This window comes from Syngnathoides biaculeatus, chromosome 8, assembly GCF_019802595.1.
Source record: "Syngnathoides biaculeatus isolate LvHL_M chromosome 8, ASM1980259v1, whole genome shotgun sequence".
NCBI classification, from domain to species: Eukaryota; Metazoa; Chordata; class Actinopteri; order Syngnathiformes; family Syngnathidae; genus Syngnathoides; species Syngnathoides biaculeatus.
Window position 1 is genome coordinate 686,975 of NC_084647.1, and position 21,286 is coordinate 708,260.

General features: G+C 42.5%; 2 protein-coding genes across 4 annotated transcripts in view; both read right to left on the bottom strand.

The window, feature by feature from the left end:
- Positions 1 to 6,420, bottom strand: part of LOC133504872 (trichohyalin-like) — a 41,093-nt gene extending 34,673 nt beyond the window's left edge. For both annotated transcript variants that reach the window (XM_061827570.1, XM_061827569.1), the window contains exon 1: positions 6,260 to 6,420. In XM_061827570.1, coding sequence (XP_061683554.1) covers positions 6,260 to 6,320 — 61 coding nt within the window. In that variant the 5' untranslated portion in view covers positions 6,321 to 6,420. The remainder of the gene's footprint in view (positions 1 to 6,259) is intronic.
- Positions 6,421 to 11,647: 5,227 nt separating this feature from the next.
- The window catches only part of LOC133504871 (trichohyalin-like), a 74,546-nt gene continuing 64,907 nt past the window's right edge, over positions 11,648 to 21,286 (bottom strand). For both annotated transcript variants that reach the window (XM_061827566.1, XM_061827567.1), the window contains exons 39-40: positions 13,533 to 13,593; positions 11,648 to 13,440 (exon numbers count right to left, since the gene is read on the bottom strand). In XM_061827566.1, coding sequence (XP_061683550.1) covers positions 13,091 to 13,440; positions 13,533 to 13,593 — 411 coding nt within the window. In that variant the 3' untranslated portion in view covers positions 11,648 to 13,090. The remainder of the gene's footprint in view (positions 13,441 to 13,532; positions 13,594 to 21,286) is intronic.

Consider the following 21,286-nt stretch of genomic DNA (forward strand, 5'->3'; position numbering starts at 1 on the left):
TGGCTTATTTTTTGTCAAACAGTATGTACAGCATCTGAAATAAGCATTTAATTAATTATATTGAATATCTTATTTGTTTTACTTTTTTTGTATGTATGAATTACTTGAGTTGTTCCCAACATCTGGTGAAATTTACATGTCAGTAGGACCTTTGGGAATATATCCAACCATCCATTTGCTGAGCCGCTGATCCTCATGAGGGTCGCGGGAGTGCTGGAGCCAATCCCAGCTGTCATCGGGCAGGAGGTGGCGTCCACCATGAACTGGTTGCCAGCCAATCTCAGGTCACATTGAGACAACAGTCGCACTCACAATCACACCTAAGGGGCAATTTAGAGTCTCCAATTAATGTGGGAATGTATTTAGTGAAAAGAAATGGTGATTTCAACCACTGTATCTTATCTATTGAATTGTAGCATCCCCGTAAAAGACAAAGGGTTAATGATGGCATAATAATCTCAAAATGGCTCTACACGGATACGTTTGCTCGGCTGAAATTTGGCCTCTACGCACACTGCAGGTAAGAATCTTGATGGTGTAACCCCGAGTCAATACTCCTCATCCCATCACCAATTACAAAACAGCTTGAGGCAATACAAAAAAAAAGATAAAAATACATTTCCAGCAAATTGGCTATTAGTGTAATTCATCTTTTAAGTGACAATGTGACATCCTATTTTCTGATTTTTTTTTTTCCTGAACAGAAAAGGTTTGCCTGAATCAGTTTGCTGTGCTAAAATCAACCAATAAGAAGCAAACACAAAATCACAAACACCTGAATCAAAATTTCACTGACTCAAAAAGAGTCAGGGTTACCCTAACCCTAACCCTATTGAAAAACAATGACCTGTCGTCCTCTCATTTCCACTCTAATAGCAATCACTGTTATCCAATTTATCATTTATTTTATTTTTGCACTGTTTCATTTTAACCACTCGCAGATTTTTAAAAAATGCTGCAGGTTGATCAACTGGTTAGCACATCTGCCTCACAGTTCTATGGACCTGCGCGAAAATCCCAGCTTCCCAGTGTGAAGTTCGCATATTTTCCCTGTTCTCAGGGCATTGCACTTTCCTCCCACATCCCAAAAATCATGCATGGTAGGTTGAGTGAAGACTTTGCCCAGAGGTGTGAATATCAGTGCGAATGGTTGTATGTCTTTGCATGCCTGCAATCGGTTGGTTACCAGTTCCACCAGTAACTCACCTCTGCCTTGTGAAAATATTCAGCCCCCTTTAACTTTTCAACCTTTCACCATATTTCAGGTTTCAAACATTAAGATGTAAAATTAACATTTTTTGTCAAGAATCAACAAGTGGGACACAATCGTGAAGTGGAAAGAAATTTACTGGATAATTTAAACTTTTTTAGTAAACAAACACCTGAAAAGTGGGGCGTGCAATATTATTCGGCCCCCTTGCATTAATACTTTGTAGCACCTCATTTTGCTGCAATTACAGCTAGAAGTCACTAGGGGTATGTCTCTATCAGTTTTGGCCATTCTAACACCTGGATATGTTTATTTGTGAACCATTCCATTGTAGATTTGGCTTTTTGTTTTGGATCATTGCTCTGTTGGAAGATAAATCTCCATCCCAGTCTCGGGTGTTTTGCAGACTCTTCTTCTTCTTCTTCTTTTCCTTTCGGCTTGTCCCGTTAGGGGTCGCCACAGCGTGTCATCTTTTGCCATCTTAGCCTATCTCCTGCATCTTCCTCTCTAACCCCAACTGCCCTCATGTCTTCCCTCACCACATCCATAAACCTTCTCTTTGGTCTTCCTCTCGTTCTTTTGCTTGGGAGCTCCATCCTCAGCATCCTTCTACCAATATACTCACTCTCTCGCCTCTGAACATGTCCAAACCATCGAAGTCTGCTCTCTCGAATCTTGTCTCCAAAACATCCAGCTTTGGCTGTCCCTCTAATGAGCTCATTTCTAATCCTATCCAACCTGGTCACTCCGAGCGAGAACCTCAACATCTTCATTTCTGCCACCTCCAGTTCAGATTCCTGTTGTTTCTTCAGTGCCACTGTCTCTAATCCGTACATCATGGCCGGCCTCACCACTGTTTTGTAAACTTTGCCCTTCATCCTAGCAGACACTCTTCTGTCACATAACACACCAGACACCTTTCGCCAGCTGTTCCAACCTGCTTGGACCCGTTTCTTCACTTCCTGACCACACCCTCCATTGCTCTGTATTGTTGACCCCAAGTATTTGAAGTCGTCGACCCTCGCTATCTCTTCTCCCTGTAGCCTCACTCTTCCCCCTCCACTTTTCTCATTCACGCACATATATTCTGTTTTACTTCGGCTAATCTTCATTCCTCTCCTTTCCAGTGCATGTCTCCATCTTTCCAATTGTTCCTCTGCATGCTCCCTGCTTTCACTGCATATGACAATATCATCTGCGAACATCATGGTCCAAGGGGATTCCAGTCTAACCTCATCTGTCAGCCTATCCATTACCACTGCAAACAGGAAGGGGCTCAGAGCTGATCCCTGATGCAGTCCCACCTCCACCTTAAATTCCTCTGTCACACCTAAGGCACACCTCACCATTGTTCTGCTGCCATCATACATGTCCTGTACTATTTTAACATACTTCTCTGCCACACCAGACTTACGCATGCAGTACCACAGTTCCTCTCTTGGTACTCTGTCATAGGCTTTCTCTAGCTCCACAAAGACGCAATGTAGCTCCTTCTGACCTTCTCTGTACTTTTCCACGAGCATCCTCAAGGCAAATAATGCATCTGTGGTACTCTTTCTAGGCATGAAACCATACTGTTGCTCGCAGATACTTACTTCTGTCCTGAGTCTAGCCTCCACTACTCTTTCCCATAACTTCATTGTGTGGCTCATCAACTTTATTCCTCTATAGTTCCCACAGCTCTGAACATCCCCTTTGTTCTTAAAAATGGGAACTAGAACACTTTTCCTCCATTCTTCAGGCATCTTTTCGCCCGCTAGTATTCTGTTGAATAAGTTGGTCAAAAACTCCACAGCCATCTCTCCAAATTGCTTCCATACCTCTACCGGTATGTCATCAGGACCAACTGCCTTCCCATTTTTCATCCTTTTTAGTGCCTTTCTGACTTCCCCCTTAGTAATCATTTCCACTTCCTGGTCCTTCACTCTTGCCTCTTCAACTCTTCCTTCTCTCTCATTTTCATCATTCATCAACTTCTCAAAAGTATTCTTTCCATCTATTTAGCACACTACTGGCACCAGTCAACACATTTCCATCTCTATCCTTAATCACCCTTACCTGCTGCACATCCTTCCCATCTCTATCCCTCTGTCTGGCCAACCTGTAGAGATCCTTTTCTCCTTCTTTCGTGTCCAACCTGGTGTACATGTCTTGATATGCCTCTTGTTTAGCCTTTGCCACCTCTACCTTTGCCCTACGTCGCATCTCGATGTACTCCTTTCGCCTCTCCTCAGTCCTCTCAGTATCCCACTTCTTCTTCGCTAATCTCTTTCCTTGTATGACTCCCTGTATTTTGGGGTTCCACCACCAAGTCTCCTTCTCCCCTTTCCTACCAGATGACACACCAAGTACTCTCCTGCCTGTCTCTCTGATCACCTTGGCTGTCGTCGTCCAGTCTTCCGGGAGCTTCGGTTGTCCATCGAGAGCCTGTCTCACCTCTTTCCGGAAGGCTGCACAACATTCTTCCTTTTTCAGCTTCCACCACATGGTTCTCTGCTCTACCTTTGTCTTCTTAATCTTCCTACCCACCACCAGAATCATCCTACATACTACCATCCTATGCTGTCGAGCTACACTCTCCCCTACCACTACTTTACAGTCAGTAACCTCCTTCAGATTACATCGTCTGCACAAAATATAATCTACCTGCGTGGTTCTACCTCCGCTCTTGTAGGTCACTATTTGTTCCTCCCTCTTCTGGAAATAAGTGTTCACTACAGCCATCTCCATCCTTTTTGCAAAGTCCACCACCATCTGCCCTTCAAAGTTCCTTTCCTGGGTGCCGTACTTACCCATCACTTCTTCATCGCCCCTGTTTCCTTTACCAATATGTCCATTACAATCTGCACCAATCACAACTCTCTCGCTGTCTGGGATGCTCAGAACTACTTCATCTAGTTCCTTCCAGAATTTCTCTTTCAACTCTAGGTCACATCCTACCTGTGGTGCATAGCCGCTAACTACATTATACATGACACCCTCAATTTCAAATTTTAGTCTCATCACTCGATCTGACACTCTTTTCACCTCCAAGACATTCTTAGCCAGCTCTTCCTTTAAAATAACCCCTACTCCATTTCTCTTCCCATCTACTCCGTGGTAGAATAATTTAAACCCTGCACCCAAACTTCTAGCCTTACTACCTTTCCACCTGCTCTCTTGGATGCACAGAATATCAACCTTTCTCCTAATCATCATGTCAACCAACTCCTGTGCTTTTCCTGTCATAGTCCCAACATTCAAAGTCCCTACACTCAGTTGTAGGCTCTGTGCATTCCTCTTTTTCTTCTGACGCTGGATCCGGTTTCCTCCTCTTCTTTGTCTTTGCAGACTCTAGCAGGGTTTTATTCCAGAATGGTCTTGTATTTGGCTCCATTCATCTTCCCATTAATTTTAGCTATCTTCCCTGTCCCTGCTTTAGAAAAGCAGGCCAAAATCATGAGGCTGACACCACCATGTTTGACAGTCGGGATGGTGTGTCCAGGGTGATGAGCTGTATTCCTTTACGCCAAACATTTCGTTTTGCATTGTGGGCAAAAAGTTCGATTTTGGTTTCATCTGACCAGAGCACCTTGTTACACATGTTTGGTGTGTCTCCCTGGTGGCTTGTGGTAAACTGGTGCCTGGTGTGTTCCTTGGTCTTCATGATGCATTCTGCACTTTAAACAGAACCCTAATCACAGGGCAGGTGCATTTATTTCGGAGACTTGTATTCGTCATTATCACTCAACATTGGATCATTCAGAGATCTTCACTGAAGGTTTGGAGTGAGTTTGCTGCACTGAAAGTAAAGGGGCCAAATAATAATAATGCATGCCTAACTTTTTAGTGCCCAACTTTTTAGTTTTTTATTTTGTTAAAAATGTATAAATATCCAATAAATTTTGTGCCACTTCACGATTGTGTCCCACTTGTTGTTGATTCTTGACAAAAAAAAAAAACATTTTATATCTTTATGTATGAAGCCTGAAATGTGGTGAAAAGTTTGAAATACTTTCACATGGCAAAGTAGCTGGGATAGGCTCCAGCATGCATGTGCCCCATATGAGGATAAGCGGTGTAGAAAATGGTGTAGAAAATTGATGGATGAGGGATTTTTTTTTTCAAAACAGGTAAATTAAATTTTGAGGCTGGAACTAATGCATTTCTATTCATTTCAATGGGAAACTACCTCAAGTTACGGATTACAAACAGGGTCATGGACGAAATTAAGTTTGCAACCCTACAATGATTAATTTTATGAGATAATTTGTTCTTTCTCCAGACTAGTGGCTTTAAAATTTAACTTTCATTTAAGGGCTTATGAGAAGACGGGCTTTTTTCTGGAAGAGAAATTAGTTAGCAGTGTTGGAAAGTAACTCAGTACAAATACATTATGACTGTACATAAGTAGATTTTTCAGTTATCTAGACTGTACTTAAATATTTATTTCCAGCAAGAATCAGCAGGCATCAATGAAAATGTTAAGAGATTGGGAGAAGCAAGAAATTTCTCATCATAAACCTTATTTAGGACAGTTGTCAATAAATAGTTTACTGCTAAAGCACTGTGTTTTGGGCCATTCTGGCAATTAAAAATGATCCGTCTTCCATCAGTTTTCCATCCCACTTACCCTCACTAGGGTAGGTCGGTTTGATTCATTGTCGATCAAAGTTAAGGCAACGGCGAGTTCAGCCACCCTGACATGAAAGTACACTGCGAAATATGAAAAAATATTTTGTAAGAAATGTTTTTTGTTCGCTGTGGCAAATATATAAAAGTGGGTATTCCATATCAGAGACAGCAAAACTGAAGTCATTTCAGTCCGTCTTTTTTTTTTTTTTAACTTTGACGTAAGTACAGAAGTTGAGTCCCCACAAATATATGTACTTGAGTATAGTAAACACTTTTGCCACCTGCTTTAGTTTAGTCACCTATTTGAATGAGCATAATTGTCACTAAAACTGGGTGCTAACTTGTGATACGTTTAGAGGAGTTCAAAGCACCATTTCGGTTACATGACAAGAAAGACGCCAGAATTTAGAGAAAAGAAACCTTTGTACCGTGTACCTTTTTCAGAGAACTCAAATTTGTCACCGAGGAGACCGTCAAGAACTTCCGCGCCCTCCATGACTGTCCCAGACAGTTGTCCCGAAAGATTCTGCTCCCGAATTCGTTGCAGACAAAACGGCCATGGCACTCAGAGCCGTTTCTGGAAACGTCGCTTTGATATCAAAAGCAATTTCGTCACCAAAGTGCCTGCGCAAATGTTCGTGCGTCATGGGAAACGTAAAGGTTTATATGATGCCAAGACGCTAACAGCGCATCTCGTTGCTCTCTGTCGTCATTGGGGCAAAGTAAGTAAGTTTCTTTCGGCTTGTCCTGTTAGGGGTCACCACCGCGTGACATCTCAGATGAACGCTCATATTTGTTTGGCACAGTTTTTAGGATGCCCTTCCTGACGCAACCCCTCTTGGGGAGTTAGAGGGATACAACTCACAACCCCTGGTTTATCAAACCATAAATAAATACATTAATACATAAAATAAATTTAAATTTAAACTGAAAACTAAAATGGAAAACTGCATTTAGGTAGTTCAAGTATACAGTATGGATATATATTTGAACACCCTGCGATTTTGTAAGGTCTCAAACTTTGAAATCACGGATTGGGCTGGAATTTTCATTTTAAGTGCATGTACACTGTGAGAGACATAATCTTAAAAAAAAAAAAGTCTGCAGTGGCCTTTGGAAATACTGAGGTCAAATGTTTCCTGTAGTTTTTCCACCAGGTTTGCACACACTTCAACAGGGATTTTGCCCCATTCACACAGATCTTCTCTAGATCAGCAATGTTTCTGGGCTGTCACTGAGAAACACGGAGTTTGACCTCCCTCCAAACATTTTCTATTGGGTTTAGGTCTGGAGACTGGCCATTCGAAAACCTTCATATGCTTCTTACAGAGCCATTCCTTGGTTGTTCTGGTTGTGTGCTTCGGGTCACTGTCATGTTGGAAGACCCAGCCATGAACCATCTTCTATCCTCTACCTGAAGGAAGGTGGTTGTTCCATCCATCCATCCATCCATTCATTAGCCCTTTATTCTCATAAGGGTCGTGGGGTGTTCTGGAGCCTATTCCAGCTGTCAATGGGCAGGAGGCAGGGTACACCCTGAACTGGTTGCGAGCCAATTGCAGGGCATATAGAGGCAAACAACTGCACTCACAATCACAAAAAGGGGCAATTTAAAGTGTCCAATTAATGTTGCATGTTTTTGGGATGTGGAAGGAAACCGGAGTGCCTAGAGACAACCCACACAGGCACGGGGAGAACATGCAAACTCCGCACAGGTGGGTCTGGGATTGAACCTGGGACCTCAGAACTGTCAACATCTCCTTAATACAGTGCAGTCGTCCTGTCCTATGTGCATTTTCCTCACTGCATCGATCAATTCTTCTCCACTTATCTGAGGCTGGGTCACAAGAACAGTCGCTGCTTTTCACCCTATTTCTCAGGGAGAGCCCCGACACCCTGCTTCTTCTTCTTTTCCTTTCGGCTTGTCCCGTTAGGGGTCGCCACAGCGTGTCATCTTTTGCCATCTTAGCCTATCTCCTGCCTCTTCGTCTCTAACCCCAACTGCACTCATGTCTTCCCTCACCACATCCATAAACCTTCTCTTTGGTCTTCCTCTCGCTCCTTTGCCTGGGAGCTCCATCCTCAGCATCCTTCTACCAATATACTCACTCTCTCGCCTCTGAACATGTCCAAACCATCGAAGTCTGCTCTCTCGAATCTTGTCTCCAAAATATCCAACTTTGGCTGTCCCTCTAATGAGCTCATTTCTAATCCTATCCAACCTGGTCACTTCGAGCGAGAACCTCAATATCTTCATTTCTGCCACCTCCAGTTCTGCTTCCTGTTGTTTCTTCAGTGCCACCGTCTCTAATCCGTACATCATGGCCGGCCTCACCACTGTTTTGTAAACTTTGCCCTTCATCCTAGCAGAGACTCTTCTGTCACATAACACACCAGACACCTTTCGCCAGCTGTTCCAACCTGCTTGGACCCGTTTCTTCACTTCTTTACCAACACTCACCATTGCTCTGGATTGTTGACCCTAAATATTTGAAGTCGTCCACGCTCGCTATCTCTTCTCCCTGTAGCCTCACTCTTCCCCCTCCACCCCTCTCATTCACGCACATATATTCTGTTTTACTTCGACTAATCTTCATTCCTCTCCTTTCCAGTGCATGTCTCCATCTTTCTAATTGTTCCTCTGCATGCTCCCTGCTTTCGCTGCATATCACAATCTCATCTGCGAACATCATGGTCCAAGGGGATTCCAGTCTAACCTCATCACTCTTTCTAGGCATGAAATCATACTGTTGCTTGCAGATACTGAATTCTGTCCTGAGTCAAGCCTCCACTACTCTTTCCCATAACTTCATTGTTTGGCTCATCAACTTTATTCCTCTATAATTCCCACAGCTCTGAACATCCCCTTTGTTCTTAAAAATGGGAACTAGAACACTTTTCCTCCATTCTTCAGGTATCTTTTCGCCCGCTAGTATTCTGTTGAATAAGTTGGTCAAAAACTCCACAGCCATCTCTACAAAATGCTTCCGTACCTGCAAAGGAAATTAATACATCTTGCCACTTCTTTCTATTTATATCTAATATCTTCTTCTTTCAGTCACTACCAACCTCATGACCTAAGGTGATGGTAGAAAGGTAGATTGACCTGTAAATTGTGGGAGTCACCTTTTGGCGTAGCCCCTTTTTCATCACAACAGCCCAATACAAAGTCCACATCACAGCAGATGCTGCACTGATTCACCTGTTGAGCTTATGTTCCATTCGTGAACAAGACCCGAACATACTTGAACTCTTCCACTTGGGGCAGGATCTCATCCCCAACACGGAGAGGCCATGCCACCCTTTTCTGACTGAGGACCATGGTCTCTGATTTGGAGGTTTTGATTATCATCCCAGCTGCTTTACACTTGGCTGTGAACATGCTACAGCCAGATCAGATCACGGCCTGAAGAAGCCAACAGAACCCATCCATCCATTTTCAACACCGCTTATCCTGGTTATTTCATGGTCCTACTGGTCCTAGCCCTGGCGGTGCAGTTCCCCTACACACCTGTGTTGACTAGGAGGCGCACACCTGCGCCTCATCTGCTATCATGAACCCTAGTAAATATAGGACCCAGTGGTCGATCTGGCTTTGCCAGATCGTTGCCATCCAGGCTCGTTCCAGCCCTTGCTTCTGATCCTGAATCCCGGTGTATCGACCTTTGCCTGTCCTCCGACCAACCCAGTAAACTCAACGTCTTTGATACTGCTGCTGTCTCTGACAGACCTCCTGGCTTATGACCTTGGAACAAATAAAGACCTTTTATCTGCCTCCCTGCGTACCGAGTTGTGCATTTGGCTTCACACTGGAGTTCTGGTTAAAACAGGTTAGGGTCGTGGGTTGTTAGAGCTTATCCCAGCTGATTTCAGGTGAAAGGCAGAATACACCCGGAACTGGTTGCAAGTCAGTCGCAGGGCAAATATAGAAAACTGAACCTCCACTACCGGCATCAAAGTCACAGTCGGATACCACAATCATCAGTGACTGTCAACAAAACCATATCTGCAAAAAGTAGAGATGTAATACTGAGGCTACCAAAATGGACTCATTGTATGCCTCAGGTGCACCTGCAATTTCGGTTATGTGAGATTTAAACTCAACCGCTGGATGAATTATGCAAATGAAGGGACAAGAGAGGTCTCCAATTTGGCTCTAGAGGAGAAACGGGTTCGACTGACCAGCTGCAACGCCAACACCCATTCTGAGCCAGTCTTACCAGTGTCCCTTTTTTATTAGTTTCTCAAAACAAAGGGTCACAAGATTACAAAACAAATGGAGGAACAGATGGCAGTATCAAGACAAATACTAAGATAAACATTTATAACAATGGTGTTTGAGGAGTATCTGCTTTGAAGTCAGCAAGGGGGTGCATCTGTTGATGGTGTTCAGGAGTATCTGCTTTCAAATCAACATGGGGGGGCCATCACCCACCCAGATGTGGGTAGGTCACACTTCAGGTCACACAGCCACTCGCAAAGAGAATGATTCAGGCAAGGATGATATAAACAAATGCTTGTTAAAATAATAAATCTAACATGTCAACAAAAGTTCTGAACAGAAACGGTGAAAAAGGGCAGCCTTGGCAAACTCCAGCCCTCACTGAAAACAAGCTTACTGCCAGAAATGTGAGTCTAATTCTGATACCGGGGGTTTGGTACCCCACACTCTCAAAGCAGCACCCACACAACTCCCCAAGGGAGGTGGTCAAACAACTTCTCCAAGTCCACAAAACTGATGTAGACTGGTTGGGTGAACTCCCTTGCATCCTGCTGAGAGTGAAGAGCTGGTCCCCTGGTCCACAGCTAGAAAGAAAACCATATTGCCCCTCCTGAATCTGATATTTGACTTCCCGACAGAGCCTCCACTCCAGTACCCCTGAATCAACCTGAGCAGGGCGGGTGAGGAGTGTGATTTCGCTGAAGTTGCAACACACTTTCTGGTCCCCCTCTCAAAAAGATGGAGCACCACCCCAGTTTTCCAATCCTGAGGCAATGTTCCCAATGTCCACACAATATTGCAAAGGTGTGTCAACCAGGACAGCCCCACATCATCCAGAGCCTTTAGGAACTCTGGGTGCATCTCATCCACCCCTGGTGCCTTGCCACCGAGGAGCTTTTTAACAACCTTGGTGACCTCAACCCCAGAAATAGGAAAGCTCGCCTCAGAGACCCAAGATTCTGCTTCCTCATTGGAAGGCGTGAGGGTGGAATTAAGGTCTTAAATATAGGCTCCCAGCTGATTCAATTCCCAATCGGTCAGCAACGGTTCATCCCCACTACAGTGTTGATGGTGCACTGAATGGTGGACCATCAATTCCTCAGAGGCATCTAAATGTCGTTCTCCATGACACATGCCCACGTTTTCACCCAAGTGACCACTAAAGCTTCATTACACTTGGTCAGCCAGTACCCATTAGCTGGCTCAATTGTACCATGGGCCAAAGACTCCTTCACTTTGACAGCAACCCTCACCGCTGGTGTCCACCAATGGCTTCAGGGATTTCTGCCACGACAGGCATGAACCACCTTATGGCCACAGCTCCGGTGGGGTGCCTCAGCAACGGAGGCACGAAAGGAACACGGTCCATTCTCAATATACCCTGCATGTCAAGGCCAGAATTGCCCCTCTCTTTACCTGAGTTTCCAAGACGTGGCCACAAGTCCAATGACATGGACACTAAGTTGCTCATTGTGCTATAGAGTCGGCCACAGTGCGCCATTCCCAACAAGAATTCTTAAACCTGTATAATGCAAAAATCATGAACAATGACTGCACTTGTTTATATATAACTTTATTAAATAATAAAACAAAATCAGCAGTAACCTTAGAGGCAAAAGTTTATCGATTGTTAAAACTTTATGACATTATACTTTGAACAACAGCCTGAGTTATAGTAAAACATAGCTAAACAAATGAGAAATACATTGATTTAAAGAACAGCCATCCATTACAATGTAAGAATTTATCATCCAAAATGAAATTCTACCACAGATTTGTTAATAGATCCCAATGACAGAGGGACCCGCTGAAATACACTTCTTGAACAACGGTATGGATAAAGTGCAAAATGATTAAGACATAAACAGCTTCATAAAACATGACTTGCACAAAATACATTGCCCTTCAAACTCTTCAAGTGCATAAATACTGCTAGATATTGATTCCATTATTCTTTATACAATTTAAATAACTGTAAAGATATGCAATAGCTCAGACACAAAAATTCATACATATATAAAAACATGTATATATATATATAATATATATATATATATATATATATATATATATTTTTTTTTTTTTTTTTTTTTTGCTGTCTGCTTTTGTGTGACTCCAAAATGGCTGGCTTATCCTGGCACTTCAGCTCACAGATCCTTCTGGTCTATTGCAACAACATCATGAAGTGCTTTCTCGTGTGGTATTAAGGCTAAAGATAGCTTGACTGAAAAACAAGAATCATTTGTACAAGAACCCCAAAAAATTAAAAAAAAACAACAAACCAACAAAACAGAAGAGACCAAGATTAATTTATGTTAGTTTATATGGCAAAAGCATATTAAGGAATCTGCAAAAAGACAAAATCTCTTACAATGTAATTGGCATGATAAGGTACCGTTGCGAATCATGAAACATCCTTTTGGACACTCAACGGTCAAGACATTTTGGCATTAAAAGTTTCCTTAACATTTCAAAACATTTTTCTCAGAAAAATGTTCAACTTTAGTTGGATAGCAACTTACAATAACTAAAAGACTCATGATTTGAATAAATTGATTTTCAAAAGGAAATTCAGTGGGCCATGTCTTTACCATTTTTGATCCAATAATATAAAAATATACTCAATACTGATATCTACTCAATATACTATGTATAACCTCTGCCAGAAATGTTCTCTACAGTGCCAGTCGTGGTTGGGTCCATAGTGATTTCAGAGGCCGTTAACTCAACAAAATGTTGTGTGAATGAGTTTATCTTTGGCCATTTGTGGGCTGTTTGTTAATGGTGACTAAAAGAGAGACAGCCCCCCGATTTTTAACAATGTAGACCATGGTGTGCTGAAGAAGTTCTCACTGTTTATTGAAGCTCTGATTTAGGTGGAACTAAGCACCAAGAATTATGCAGCAGATTGATGTCCAACAGGGACGAACATAGTTTAAGAAAAAAAATTTATATATTCCCGCTTTTTACCACGGTTGAAAATGGATGGATGGAAGGATGGATGGAAATACACAAACAATTTTTCATGGATGGATACAATGTATTCACATGTGTGCAGAAGGGATGCACTGTTTGTTTTGTCTTTGAAAGCGATAAACTGTGATCTCGTTGAATTTATTTAGGCTCAGCTGATCACAGTAGCCAGGAGGAGTATTCGCTAGGTAGGTTTCTCTCAGGGATGTGGTGGTGAACGGGTCCACAGTTACTGTTGCTCTTGGATGACAGAACACTGGCTCTGGAGTACTCAATGAGGGATGCATGGTGGTGTAGGCAGGGGTGGCTGTCATGGAATGAGATGCTCCAAGAATTGGATTGAAGGCTGAAAAATGTGTGGTGTTAAACCTTTGAGGAGGTGGTCTGAAAGCACCAAAGATCTCATGTTGAGACTCTAGAGCTGTGAGTAAGATAAGAAAAAGGATACATTGCTTAATATTATAATACTTTTGTATAGTTAATAATATGTGTGTAAAAAAAAAACACCATTACCTGCCCCATTCAGTGGGTAAAAGGTACCGCAGAAGCCAGAATCCAAAGTCTTCTCGAGTGCCTGGTGAGACACATTTTCAATCAAGAAATAGACATAGTTTGGCTTACACTAGTCAAATGGAAGTGTACCAGGTGGGTAAATGGCAGTGTACCAAATTTAAATCCAGAGTTGTGTAGTAAGTAAGATTAAGCATCGAGAATTGAGAACCGATTGGAATGGGGACTCAGTTCCAGTTCTCGCATGTCACATCAAAACAAAGAATCGTTCGTACACACATTCAGGCCTACGGGCAATTTATAGACTTCAATTAAAAAAATGAAAGTAACTTTAGAAAACCCACGTAGGCACGGGGAGAACATACAAACTCAGCACAGGTGAGGCCGGGATTTGATCAAAGGATGATCACCAATTTTAATGTGCAAGTTTTTTAAAGTGTATTATGAATGAAATATATCTAGTATATATATAAATAAATCTTATTCTGTTTTCATAATGTACACAATATGATTGTTCATTATTTAGGTGCATACCTTTACCCCAAAAAATTACAAATACAAATTCAACTCGGGTAAGTAAACTACTAGAAGTGAAACTAAATTGAATTCAGATCTGCGCCATGGCATGCAAGCGTGCTTTCATAGTGTGCATATCGTATCCATTCAAAAGCATTTTAATTCTTGTTTTTGTAAATTATTGAAAAGCATGAATTTGACAACAATTAATAACACCGTTTCGTTATCAGTAAATAATACAGACATTTTTACAAGTAATTGCTTCTGAACTTTCACCTCGTGTCTGAGCAAACACACTAAGGCCGTGAGCGCCCCTTTGACCACCGTGAGCAACATCAGAATCAGACGTATGCACTGTGGTCAGATCAGTGACATCCACTGAAGTTACATGGCTTATTCAAATATTCAGATTACAGCATTTACATTTCCATCAGAACATTTTGAAGAACAATTTTGTGTTTTTGCAAACTTACAATGAAAATGTCAACAAAAAAATTCATTACTAACCAAGCCAACGATGAACTATAAATTTGAAATGTCGCTTCCAACTTTGTTTCATTTATTTATTTTTTAACCCACAATGATATCCCCGTCTGTTTTTCTTGGTGTAAAACTGAATTATTGCTTGTAGAATATCTTTAGCAATCCATGGTGAAAACTGAATGATGCTCCCAAACAGTTTTAAGGTTAATGTTAGGTTGCCTCCTATATTTAACATACAAAATTAGCTATTTATGTACTTTTATCGTTGATTAGGCTTTGCCATAGTGGAATTTGAACATTATACACCATCTCATCCTGTACTTTCTACTTTGGCTTCAGACCAGACCTTTTTTTTTTACTCAAAAAAGTGAAAATCTCATCCAGTTTCAGTTTCACCACTATTTCTTCTATTATTCACATACCCCGACATTCATTAAAGCAACAGCACTTATTATTTATTTTTTTTTTACAATTATCGAGATTAAACATAAGCAGCATGTATAACTCACTTTGGCCTTACTGTGTTGCAAACTAAAGCACTGGTGGCGGATGGTGTTTGTAATTGATCTGCATAAACCAAAGCCCGTTTTTTCCTCCCGCCATTTTCTCAGACAACATTGCATGGTCCAGTATAGGGTTAGTTAGCGTTTTATCGTGTATTTGGGTTATTTAACAAAAAATATGGTTAAGAGGTGTAGTCACGGACTTTGTAATAGTGACGACAGGTATCCTGAAAGGCGAGTTGGTGGAGTTCGATTCGTACCCTTTCCAAAACCGAAGACCCAGTACGAAAAATGCCTTCGATGGATCAAAGTTTGTGGAAGACCGCATCATCAACTAAATCCATCTAATATCAACCGGAACACATATGTTTGCACGAAGGTATGCCCTATATTTGATTTTCAATACATGTCTCGTATAAATGAATTCGAAGTTCTTCGCTAGCATAACACTGCTTCGTGTGAACGATTGACACACTTATTCTTTGTTGAGCGATATTTAGCGATGATCGGACTGCACAAACGTATTGATTTCTTGCTGGTTCGCGGCCAGAAGCTTAACCAGACTGTGTTTGCACGAAGATATGCCCTAAATTTGATTTTTAATACACGTCTCGTATAAATGAATGAGGCGTTCTCCGCTAGCATAACACTGCTACGTGTGAATGATTGACACACTTATTCTTTGTTGAGCGATATTTAGCGATGATCGGACTGCACAAACGTATTGATTTCTTGCTGGCTCGCAGCCAGAAGCTTAACCAGACGGTGTTTGCACGAAGATATGCCCTAAATTTGATTTTTAATACATGTCTCGTATAAATGAATGAGACGTTCTCCGCTAGCATAACATTGCTACGTGTGAATGATTGAATGAAATCAGAAGCATGGCGCCTCTCTCAGTTAAGAATGTATTGTATTTAGAATCTATAATATATCGTTGATTTGAATGAAATCAGAAGCATAGAGTCTGTCTCAGTTCAGAATGTATTGTATTGTATTTGCCATTTTTACAGTTTGTCTTACGTGAGCGCACGTGGCGTGACGTCACTTCAGGAGGCGTGGTTAAGTGCCCTGTACGGAGGGGTCAATTATGAGTGTACCCCTTTAAGAGCCGTAAGGAGGCGGAGACAGGTAAACTAGCAGGAGACAGTGAGCTTCTGTGTTGAAAAAAAAAAAAAAAGTGTCAGGCTGTGGTTCACTGATCAGTTTTCATGTGCGGTGAGAATGTGCGACAAGTGTGCAATTGCATTGGTCAAGACTACACAAAATAAGCGACGTCTTTCAATATCTATGGATTTCTACTCCCAACGAATTTTACGTTTTTCGTTCTCGACTGTGCAGATTTGCGAGTGCGATGGCACGCCTGTCAAACCACAGTGATGGCCCCATAAACTGCGTCACATACAACAAGCGTTTTCATTGGTCAAATGTGGAACACATTCATCATTCAACAGATGCATATCAGATTTTCTGCCTTGATTGCAAAAGTCGGATCGGAAAATGAACGAATGTGGATTCTGGCACAGGTTACGGTCGGAATATTGCAGAAAAATCGAAAATATATATATATTTTTTATACATGCAATTTAAAAAGACGGAATTCCGCCTATAAACGGAAAAATCATGTCTGGCTTTTAGTTTGTAGGTTTGATATTGATACTGGTTATAAGGAACCCGGAGTTAAATGTTTCATTTTAGTGTATGCTGCGGGCGGCTCAGAAAATGGATGTTCTTAATTTGAACACGCTTTCTTTAAACCATGCAAACTTATTTGACTCGGCCCCCTAAAAGAATGGAGATTTGGAACCGGAATTGAAGGACCTCCTTTGTGTCGCAAAGCATGCTAGGAGGATGTAAATAGCATTCAAAGTGCATGTTTTGCGCCAATTATTGATTGAGTCATTATTTTGTTTTATTATGTGGTAGTTATGCTACTGTATAATGCAGCCCTATGGGGGCACAAACCAGTGCAATCTGTAGGCCGGTCCCAAGCCCGGATAAATGCAGAGGGTTGCGTCAGGAAGGGCATCCGGCGTAAAAACTGTGCCAAACAAATATGAGCGTTCATCTAAAGAATCCCATACCGGATCGGTCGTGGCCCGGGTTAACAACGCCCGCCCCCGGCACTGCTAACCTGCAGGGCGTCGGTGGAAATTCAGCTACTGTGGGTCGAAGACAAAGAAGAGGAGGAAACCGGATCCAGCGTCAGAAGAAAAAGAGGAATGCACAGAGCCTACAACTGAGTGTAGGGACTTTGAATGTTGGGACTATGACAGGAAAAGCACAGGAGTTGGTTGACATGATGATTAGGAGAAAGGTTGATATTCTGTGCATCCAAGAGAGCAGGTGGAAAGGTAGTAAGGCTAGAAGTTTGGGAGCAGGGTTTAAATTATTCTACCACGGAGTAGATGGGAAGAGAAATGGAGTAGGGGTTATTTTAAAGGAAGAGCTGGCTAAGAATGTCTTGGAGGTGAAAAGAGTATCAGATCGAGTGATGAGACTAAAATTTGAAATTGAGGGTGTTATGTATAATGTGGTTAGCGGCTATGCACCACAGGTAGGATGTGACCAAGAGTTGAAAGAGAAATTCTGGAAGGAACTAGATGAAGTAGTTCTGAGCATCCCAGACAGCGAGAGAGTTGTGATTGGTGCAGATTGTAATGGACATATTGGTAAAGGAAACAGGGGCGATGAAGAAGTGATGGGTAAGTACGGCATCCAGGAAAGGAACTTTGAAGGGCAGATGGTGGTGGACTTTGCAAAAAGGATGGAGATGGCTGTAGTGAACACTTATTTCCAGAAGAGGGAGGAACATATAGTGACCTACAAGAGCGGAGGTAGAACCACGCAGGTAGATTATATTTTGTGCAGACGATGTAATCTGAAGGAGGTTACTGACTGTAAAGTAGTGGTAGGGGAGAGTGTAGCTCGACAGCATAGGATGGTAGTATGTAGGATGATTCTGGTGGTGGGTAGGAAGATTAAGAAGACAAAGGTAGAGCAGAGAACCATGTGGTGGAAGCTGAAAAAGGAAGAATGTTGTGCAGCCTTCCGGAAAGAGGTGAGACAGGCTCTCGATGGACAACCGAAGCTCCCGGAAGACTGGACGACGACAGCCAAGGTGATCAGAGAGACAGGCAGGAGAGTACTTGGTGTGTCATCTGGTAGGAAAGGGGAGAAGGAGACTTGGTGGTGGAACCCCAAAATACAGCGAGTCATACAAGGAAAGAGATTAGCGAAGAAGAAGTGGGATACTGAGAGGACTGAGGAGAGGCGAAAGGAGTACATCGAGATGCGACGTAGGGCAAAGGTAGAGGTGGCAAAGGCTAAACAAGAGGCATATGAAGACATGTACACCAGGTTGGACATGAAAGAAGGAGAAAAGGATCTCTACAGGTTGGCCAGACAGAGGGATAGAGATGGGAAGGATGTGCAGCAGGTCAGGGTGATTAAGGATAGAGATGGAAATGTGTTGACTGGTGCCGGTAGTGTACTAAATAGATGGAAAGAATACTTTGAGAAGTTGATGAATGAAGAAAATGAGAGAGAAGGAAGAGTTGAAGAGGCAAGAGTGAAGGACCAGGAAGTGGAAATGATTACTAAGGGGGAAGTCAGAAAGGCACTACAAAGGATGAAAACTGGAAAGGCAGTTGGTCCTGATGACATACCGGTAGAGGTATGGAAGCAATTTGGAGAGATGGCTGTGGAGTTTTTGACCAACTTATTCAACAGAATACTAGCGGGCGAAAAGATGCCTGAAGAATGGAGGAAAAGTGTTCTAGTTCCCATTTTTAAGAACAAAGGGGATGTTCAGAGCTGTGGGAACTATAGAGGAATAAAGTTGATGAGCCACACAATGAAGTTATGGGAAAGAGTAGTGGAGGCTAGACTCAGGACAGAAGTAAGTATCTGCGAGCAACAGTATGGTTTCATGCCTAGAAAGAGTACCACAGATGCATTATTTGCCTTGAGGATGCTCGTGGAAAAGTACAGAGAAGGTCAGCAGGAGCTACATTGTGTCTTTGTGGATCTAGAGAAAGCCTATGACAGAGTACCAAGAGAGGAACTGTGGTACTGCATGCGTAAGTCTGGTGTGGCAGAGAAGTATGTTAAAATAGTACAGGACATGTATGATGGCAGCAGAACAATGGTGAGGTGTGCCTTAGGTGTGACAGAGGAATTTAAGGTGGAGGTGGGACTGCATCAGGGATCAGCTCTGAGCCCCTTCCTGTTTGCAGTGGTAATGGATAGGCTGACAGATGAGGTTAGACTGGAATCCCCTTGGACCATGATGTTCGCAGATGATATTGTCATATGCAGTGAAAGCAGGGAGCACGCAGAGGAACAATTGGAAAGATGGAGACATGCACCGGAAAGGAGAGGAATGAAGATTAGCCGAAGTAAAACAGAATATATGTGCGTGAATGAGAAAAGTGGAGGGGGAAGAGTGAGGCTACAGGGAGAAGAGATAGCAAGGGTCGACGACTTCAAATACTTGGGGTCAACAATACAGAGCAATGGAGAGTGTGGTCAGGAAGTGAAGAAACGGGTCCAAGCAGGTTGGAACAGCTGGCGAAAGGTGTCTGGTGTGTTATGTGACAGAAGAGTGTCTGCTAGGATGAAGGGCAAAGTTTACAAAACAGTGGTGAGGCCGGCCATGATGTACGGATTAGAGACAGTGGCACTGAAGAAACAACAGGAATCTGAACTGGAGGTGGCAGAAATGAAGATGTTGAGGTTCTCGCTCGGAGTGACCAGGTTGGATAGGATTAGAAATGAGCTCATTAGAGGGACAGCCAAAGCTGGATGTTTTGGAGACAAGATTCGAGAGAGCAGACTTCGATGGTTTGGACATGTTCAGAGGCGAGAGAGTGAGTATATTGGTAGAAGGATGCTGAGGATGGAGCTCCCAGGCAAAAGAGCGAGAGGAAGACCAAAGAGAAGGTTTATGGATGTGGTGAGGGAAGACATGAGGGCAGTTGGGGTTAGAGAGGAAGATGCAGGAGATAGGCTAAGATGGCAAAAGATGACACGCTGTGGCGACCCCTAACGGGACAAGCCGAAAGGAAAAGAAGAAGTTATGCTACTGTATCATGTTTGCTGTAGTGTGGTAATTTTACTTTCATTGTGACGATGTGAGTGTGAACAACCATTTCTAATGACCTGCCTACACAAGCAGTGTATGGGGCAATGTACCAGTATGGTTCTTCTGCTTAGTTGTAAAAACCAATTATTCTTCTCTGCCTTGTGAGCTCCATTATATGTTAGCTTACATGCACACTAAAACATGTGCTAGCATAAAAGCTAACATTGAATACAATGTGTTATAGTGTACTCCATTAAACAAGTCACACAAACAATTGTATACATTAGGTGCTGTCCATTTTGGAGAAACCTTAAGACTTACAGTGAAGAAAATAGGTATTTGAACATCCTTCTATATTGCAAGTTCTCCCACTTACATATCATGGAAAGGTCTGAAATTTTCATCATAGGTCCATGTCCACAGTAAGAGAGATAATCTAAAAAGAAAAATGCAGAAATCAAAATGTATGATTTTTAAACGATCTATTTGTGTGATACAGCGGCAAATAAATATTTGAACACCTGAGAAAATAAAATGTTAATATTTGGTACAGTAGCCTTTGTTTGCAATTACAGAGGTCAAACGTTTCCTTTAGCTGTTCACCATATTTGCACACACGGCAGGAGGGATTTTGGCCCAGTCCTCCACACAGATCTACTTTAGATCAGACAGGTTTCTGGGCTTTCGCTGAGAAATACGGAGTTTCAGCTCCCCCAAAGATTTTCCATTGGGTTTAGGTCTAGAGACTGGCTAGGCCATGCCAGAACCTTGATGTGCTTCTTACGGAGCCACTCTTTGGTTTTCCTGGCTGTGTGCTTCGGGTCGCTGTCATGTTTAAAGACCCAGCCACAACACATCTCCAATGCTCTGACTCAGGGAAAGAGGTTGTTCCCCAAAACATAGCCGCGGTCATCCTCTCCTTAATACACTGCAGTCGTTCTGTTCCATGTGCAGAAAAACACCCCTAAAGCATGATAGTTCCAACCCCATGCTTCACAGTAGGGATGGTGCTCGTGGGAGGGAACTCATCATTTGTCTTCAAACACAGTTGGTGGAATTATGACCAAAAAGTTCCATTTTGGTCTCATCTGACCACAAAAACTCCTCCCACGACTCCTCTGTATCATCCAAATGGTCATTGGCAAACTTAAGACGGGCCTTGACATGTG